Source organism: Vigna radiata, chromosome 10 (assembly GCF_000741045.1).
Source record: "Vigna radiata var. radiata cultivar VC1973A chromosome 10, Vradiata_ver6, whole genome shotgun sequence".
NCBI classification, from domain to species: Eukaryota; Viridiplantae; Streptophyta; class Magnoliopsida; order Fabales; family Fabaceae; genus Vigna; species Vigna radiata.
In genome coordinates this window covers 1755593-1762391 of record NC_028360.1, presented here as the reverse complement: position 1 = coordinate 1762391, position 6799 = coordinate 1755593, and the positions used below count along the sequence as shown (strand labels likewise).

Genomic DNA, 6799 nt, shown 5'->3' with positions numbered 1-6799 from the left:
TGATTGGGTCAGGATTAATGTTTCACTAATCTCAAAGTCCATCTCGAAACCTATATATAGAAGTCAATGGTAAAAAGGTAAGTGATGACATTTATTACGAATTTAAGACTTTGTTGTAACTCCCGAGCGAATTAATCACTAACTTGAGCGTCAGAGTGCCTTGACAGATACACCTGGATGATTTGAATGACACGCAAGGAAGGACTTTGAACCAAGACACATGAAAATACCTAAGCTAATTTGAGAGAAAAGCGTGAAAGAATGTTTTATAGAGATCCTTAACCCTACACCCGAAACAAGAGTCAAAGCTCCCTAAAGCAAGATAAACTCTTTGATCCAATTTCTAATTATGATCCTCCAAAAAGATAGCTCTTCATCACTACACCATTTCTTCTTATAACATAAATGCACACATCACAATATATGCAACAAAAATTCCTCTTTCTACCCCTTCTAACTTTCACAAAAGAAAAACACAAATTATTAAATAGATTTGGGCTTGGACTTTTTATGATAAGTCTGAAATGAGTTATCCAATTTTAAGGCATGGTTCATATCAATGTCACCCTCTATAAAATTAGCCTTCTCCTCATGGACAAATTCTGGAAAGCACGAGCAAATAGAGTTAGGAAATTCCCAAGTAGCCTCTTTCCTATTTAAATTTACACTGTGTATAAATTCTAACATATTTAATCCTTGTTAATCCTAAGGCACAGAAACTTAAAACAACTTGAGATAGAAATGGATTTGAATTAAGCAATGAACATGCGGCAAAAGCAGAATCAAACACACTTGGTAATTTTCTTAGCTATTCTTTTAACCAGTTCCATACAAGTCTGCACATAATTTGAATTTGCTCCTCAGTACAAGACAATATTCATGTTTCAAAGAATATTGTTACTTGGGTCAAGAGAATTATCAATGAATTAAACAAAATTCAAATATTTCATTGTAACATAACCATTGCTAAAAAACAAGTACAGGCAACTACACAGGTTGTACCAAAAAAGGGATCATCACATCAAAATAAGCAGCAATACAAGTTAGCAATCTACACATTCTATTGTACTAGCTAGATTTAGGAACTCTGTTCTATAATGGCAAAAGAGGATTCTTGGTCTTCATTTATAAAAAAAGGACACTATGGTTCAGCTTTGACTCCAATATTTTAAACTTTATGACCTAATTTTCTCCTTTAAGCTTGGCGACCACTCTTTCAAGCCTTCCAATCCGGCTTTCAAGATCAGAAGCTATTTCTTCTATGCTAGAGCTTGCATATTTCTTATTCACATTACTGACACCATCTCTATCACAAAACAGATTCTTGATTTTGATTCCATTTCTGTCGTATTTGACACTTCTTGCTTCTTCAACACTTATTGATGGAAAAACATTTTCAACTTCTTCATCACCAACACATGTATCTTCACTTGAAGAACTGGACAACTCGATGACTGGACGCTTTTCCATTTCATCAAAATCACGTTCTTGTTTTCTCTTAATCTTGCAAGTAAAACCAGGTGCTGGGCTACAGGCTAGGCTGCTCTCTTTCTTCACAGATAATGATATTGGTAACGCATATTTTGGGCTACTTTCAACACAATCATAATGTTTGCTTGCTTCCTTACTTTGATTTGATTGCTTCCACCAATGAAAGTACCTAAAAGTAACATTTGGCTTTTGCCTGGCACATAACGCAATGTACAAATTTGTATCTGTTACTGGCTCACTATAACTTATCCAAGGATTCTCTTTGTGAGGTACTAGCATACCAGGAATGTCTTGATCCATCCCAAACTGCATAGCAACACGATTTGGGCAGTAATGTTCTATACACTCCATACCCACCAACTCTGAGACTCTCATGCAGCGAGCAAAGGATTCTAATTCATAATCAAAATTGGGATTTTTGCATACCCACTTGTCATTTTCATTGTAAAGCTGAAGAGGAGGAGAATTCACGAAGGGACACCAGATAAAGTCATTTCCAGCTCTTGAAGAGTCCAAAATCAATTTCAAGTTGGCATTTTTAACCATTTTCACTGTGTTCCATTTAGCCATCAAGAGTTGGCCTTGCTCAACTATTCGAGGCCAAGGCTGCAACGAGGGAAATCTCTCCAATGCCCAAACTTGGACCAACTGAATAGGAGCCCACAATGTAACTTCTAACTTCACTGCTGTGACAATTCTGATTTTGTTATTCAGCAAACTCAAATCCCTGTAAATGTTGGCTAAGACAGCAGGTGCAAGAGCTAGTTTAGTCCCTCTTGCTAACTGTATGGCAATAGGAAAAACACTTTTCAGAATGGATTTATATGATCTAGCAGGGAAAACAAACCTCGACAACCACAAACACAAAAATGCTTCATGTTCTACATGGCTTTCATTTCTCATGAAATACTCCATCCATGGATTATGATCTGCCCTTTTGGCCTTCGATTTGAAAAACATCCTAAACACAGTAATCAACTCTTGTTCTACTTCCTTTTCCTCATCACTCACAAGAGGTGTAGAGAAAGGCACTCCCATGACAGAGTAACCCCAACAAACGTTCAGGTCTTCCAGGGTAATAGTTGCTTCTCCCCATGGAAACACAAACGTGTTAGTCTTTGAACACCACCTTTGTGCAAGCTCAAGAATCAGCTCATCATTTCTATGGATAAGAAAAGTAGAAGCTTTGATAGCTTGGTCTATCCCAGCCTTTATCCACATATATTCATACTTTTGTTGCATCTGTTGAACCCATGTATTCCATTCTCGATTTGGAGGATGCCATCCGCTGTATATCACATTCAGAGGCAGTTTTGCGTGGTTGGAAGCAACAGTGGCTGTTTTTCCAGAAGAGAACATGTAACGAGGAAGATTTGCTGAGCCTTCCATGCAAGGTTTGATAAAATAAGCAGTTCTTCGAATTGGGTTTTTACCAGATAATGGTGAAACCATGAGTTCTTCTTTTGCTTCTATAATAGTGTCCTGTGATGACTCCATACTATAGATGAAAATCAGCAAGTACCTGAAAACACAGAAAGAAGAGTTACATCAATCTCAATGGATAAGAAACAACCATACTGAAAATGACCTTTGAACTTACAAATTTTGTGCTTCTTTCTTTTCTTTAGAACTTCGCTTTCTCCTGAACCTGCGGGTGGTGCTGACTTGATCCGAGGTAAGCGTTAGCTTTAGCTTTCGACTTGACCTTCCGTCTAACACTCGGGATATTAGAAGAGAAGTGTCGTGGCTCACAACCTTCACTTTGTTTGAGTCGAATTCTTTGAACCAGAAAAGAGTGAGAACAGATAACAGAGAATTTGAAAAGTTTTTGAGTAAATGGGACATCATGTGTAGGCGTTTGAGTTCTTGCTGAGAAAACAGTAGTCATCAAATGTTCCACACGTCACTTTTAATTGAAGACAACACTTGGATTAAGCTTGATTTTATTTTTATCTATTATAACTCCTTTAATTTATATAAGTATAAATATCTTATCTTAAAAAAATTATATTTAAAAATTATTATGTTTTAATCTCTACGCATATTAGTTCTTTACGCTATGTTTTTGGGTAACCATTATATATATATATATATATATATATATATATATATATATATATATATATATATATATTTATTTGTAATTTCTTTAGTTTTTAGTGTGTAAATTTATTGATATATACCAAAAAGTAAAAGCTGCTCCATTATAAAAGTAAAATAAATAATTTGACTTTATTTTATTAAGTGGGTTATAAAATTTCAAAGAAAACCATTTATTTAAGTTGTTACATAGGTTTATATTTCTTAATCAATAGATGTAGAGATTAAAATCGAATAATATCATTATGAAATACATGGTTTTAAGAGAATAATATTTATAATTTGTATTTAAGATTATAATCAATATTACTAATATGTAAAGTTTAAGTTATAATAATAAATTTGATATATATTCAATAAGTTATATAGTTATGCATTTATGTTACATAATTATAATATTGTTTTTAGTATTGGGTTGTTAAAATACTGCTCTAGATTTTATATGAAGTTTATGATGAGATTCATGAGGAACCAAAACTTGTAAGAGCAAATTTTCCTTAACAATCAACTTTCTTCAATACTGAAATAACACATCTTATTGACAGTGCGTCTGATAATTTAGAAACTGATTGCCTTATTGAAAAGCATATTGGAAATTTTGTATTCTCAGTAAATTTTCATTATTAAAAAAATGGCATTTTTTCATTCTATTAAAAGTTTATTTGTTTTATTTTATTCTATTCGTGTCACCAAAAAAGTACCTGTTTACAAAAAATTGTCATTTTTAACAATTTTTTAAAAATAATCAAAAGCTGAAAAAAAGAATTAACAGTTTTCATTAAATCAAATTGCTTTTTAAAAAAATTTATTGTAAACAGACGTGAGTTAATTTCTTTTTTTAACTCAAAATAACAAGTTGTTCTGTTAAATTAAATTGTTGTAACAGATAGATGTTACCAAACAACAGCCATAGCATGAAAACTCACTTTGGCTATTTTTGTTATTGGCAAATTTGACTATGTCTTAATATCTATTCCATGTTCATATGCCTTGAAGAAGCAAAAGAAACCATGTGAGATGACAGATTCTCAGAATCTAGAATATTTGCATGGTATTTTGCAGAACAAGGTTTGAATCAAGAACAATCAAACAAAGATTTTAAAGGCACTTTTGGGGTGTTGGATATATTGTTGGGTACGTAACATTTGCATGCTAAGAGAAGGGTTTGGAAAGCCAATGCAATAAGTTTCTAAAACTTTGAAAATGGAGCTTTGATCAAATCAATTTTGAAAAAAGAAAATGAGTTTATTTCCTTGTTGTGCATCACAAAAGAGGCTCAACAAGAAGACATTGAAGAAGAGCATTAAGAAAGAAAAAGAATACGAAGATAGAAGACGTGTCACCTCATTTTCTAACATCTCTTATAAATCAGGTGATGAGTTGTCTTAATTATTTCTCTTATTTTTGTTGCATATACACAGGCTTTTGAATTACATTTTTTTCATAATTATGTTTCTTATTCTTACTTTGCATTAGGGTTTTTTGATTTCATTTTCTTATCATATAGATCAAATTGTATGATTTAGAGGCTAAAATGTTGCAAAAGTAGTGTTTTTCATGATCATTTGCAAAAACTAATCAAAATCTCTTTAACTGTTGATCTAAAATGAAAAACAAAATGTGATTTTAGAACAATCAAAGATTTGAAAGGAAAGAGTTTCTCATTTCTTTACAAACTTGGAATATTCGGTTACCAAGTTTAGGTTATCATTGTGAAAGAAAAACATGAATGTTGAAAACTTGAAGAATTTTTGTGTTGTAGATAGTGGCAAGAGGAAGTTCATAACAGATGAGATAGCAAGGCTTGGGAAAGGAAACATTAGCTCTAAGATAATTTCTTATCGTGAGATATGTGCTGCAACTCAGAACTTTCACCCTGACAACATGATTGGTGAAGGAGGCTTTGGGAGGGTATACAAAGGATACCTTAAAAGCACTAATCAAGTATTAATTACTTTAACTTCTCTTTGAAATATAGTGTTAAAAGGAAGAAATTATATCCAAGTTTTGACTAATCTTCAAAGTTTTGTCACATGCAGACTGTTGCTGTGAAGCAACTTGACAGAAATGGATTTCAAGGAACCAGAGAATTTCTTGTAGAGGTTTTAATTTTGAGTCTTTTGCACCATCCTAATCTTGTTAACTTGATAGGGTATTGTGCTGAAGGAGAACATAGAATTTTGGTGTATGAATACATGGTCAATGGTTCTCTAGAAGATCACTTACTGGGTGAGTAAATGAAATAAATAAAGGAAGTTTTCACAGTATGATTGTAACAAGCAAGAATGTAATGTTATTAATGAGAAAAAACAAATGAATTTTCAGACTTACCTGAAGGAGCAAAGGCTTTGGACTGGCAAACCAGAATGAAAATTGCAGAAGGTGCAGCAAAAGGACTTGAATATCTGCATGACGAAGCAAACCCTCCAGTGATATATCGTGATTTCAAAGCATCAAACATATTGTTAGATGAAGAGTTCAATCCAAAACTCTCTGATTTTGGACTTGCAAAGCTTGGTCCAACAGGAGACAAAAGACATGTGTCTACAAGAGTGATGGGAACATATGGATATTGTGCTCCTGAGTATGCATCAACAGGGCAATTGACTACAAAATCAGATGTCTATAGCTATGGAGTTGTGCTTTTGGAGATGATCACAGGAAGAAGAGTCATTGAATATTCAAGACCAGAAGAAGAGCAAAATTTAGTTCTTTGGGTATGTTTTCAGACCTTTCTTATTTTGATTGACTATAGCTATATGAAAGTGTGAAAGATATCATTTGAAAAAGAAAATAACATGAGCTAATTAGGGTTTACGCTTCTCTTCAGGCACAACCACTCTTAAAAGATAGGAAGAAATTTACACAAATGGCAGATCCATTGTTAAAATGTGAGTATCCTGTAAAAAGTTTATACCAAGCTTTAGCAGTGGCAGCAATGTGTCTCCAAGAAGAAGATGAAACTCGACCTTTAATCAGTGATGTAGTTACAGCAGTTGAATTTTTGGCAAGGAAGAGAGTAGAAGAGAATGAACCACAATCCACCAAAAAAATTTCTTCTACTGAAGAAGAAGAAGAAGACAGTAATGAACACAACCAATCTCATAAAGATCGAGACGATAACCACAATGATCAGAACCAAGATGAAGAAAAGAAGAATTGAACAAAAGTAGCATCAACAAAATTGTGAATATCCATTCATTTTCAA

General features: G+C 33.3%; 2 protein-coding genes across 4 annotated transcripts; one reads left to right on the top strand and one right to left on the bottom strand.

Moving 5' to 3' along the window:
- Positions 1-951: 951 nt before the first annotated feature.
- Positions 952-3276, bottom strand: LOC106774664. 3 transcript variants are annotated; one of them, XM_022787316.1, is made up of 3 exons: positions 3092-3276; positions 2377-3013; positions 952-2274 (listed from the first exon to the last, which is right to left on the bottom strand). In XM_022787316.1, exons 2-3 carry the CDS (start codon positions 2986-2988, stop codon positions 1183-1185), a joined length of 1704 nt encoding a protein of 567 aa, XP_022643037.1. In that variant the 5' UTR covers positions 2989-3013; positions 3092-3276; the 3' UTR covers positions 952-1182. The 3 variants fall into 3 exon arrangements, with proteins under 3 accessions (XP_022643037.1, XP_014517194.1, XP_022643036.1); XM_014661708.2 differs by having other exon boundaries at positions 952-3013; XM_022787315.1 differs by lacking the exon at positions 3092-3276 and having other exon boundaries at positions 952-2828; positions 2925-3001.
- A 1387-nt stretch (positions 3277-4663) lies between these two features.
- Positions 4664-6799, top strand: LOC106774663 (probable serine/threonine-protein kinase PBL23). Its single transcript, XM_014661707.2, has 5 exons — positions 4664-4963; positions 5354-5535; positions 5631-5820; positions 5917-6308; positions 6422-6799. The coding sequence occupies exons 1-5, from the start codon at positions 4831-4833 to the stop codon at positions 6752-6754; spliced, it is 1230 nt and encodes a 409-aa protein (XP_014517193.1). The 5' UTR covers positions 4664-4830; the 3' UTR covers positions 6755-6799.

Coding starts and splice junctions, on each gene's coding strand:
- LOC106774664 (XM_014661708.2), bottom strand. CDS start 2,988: ATGGAGTCATCACAGGACACTATTATAGAAGCAAAAGAAGAACTCATG.
- LOC106774663 (XM_014661707.2), top strand. CDS start 4,831: ATGAGTTTATTTCCTTGTTGTGCATCACAAAAGAGGCTCAACAAGAAG. Junction 4,964..5,353: donor TAACATCTCTTATAAATCAG/GTGATGAGTTGT, acceptor TTTGTGTTGTAG/ATAGTGGCAAGAGGAAGTTC. Junction 5,536..5,630: donor ACCTTAAAAGCACTAATCAA/GTATTAATTACT, acceptor TGTCACATGCAG/ACTGTTGCTGTGAAGCAACT.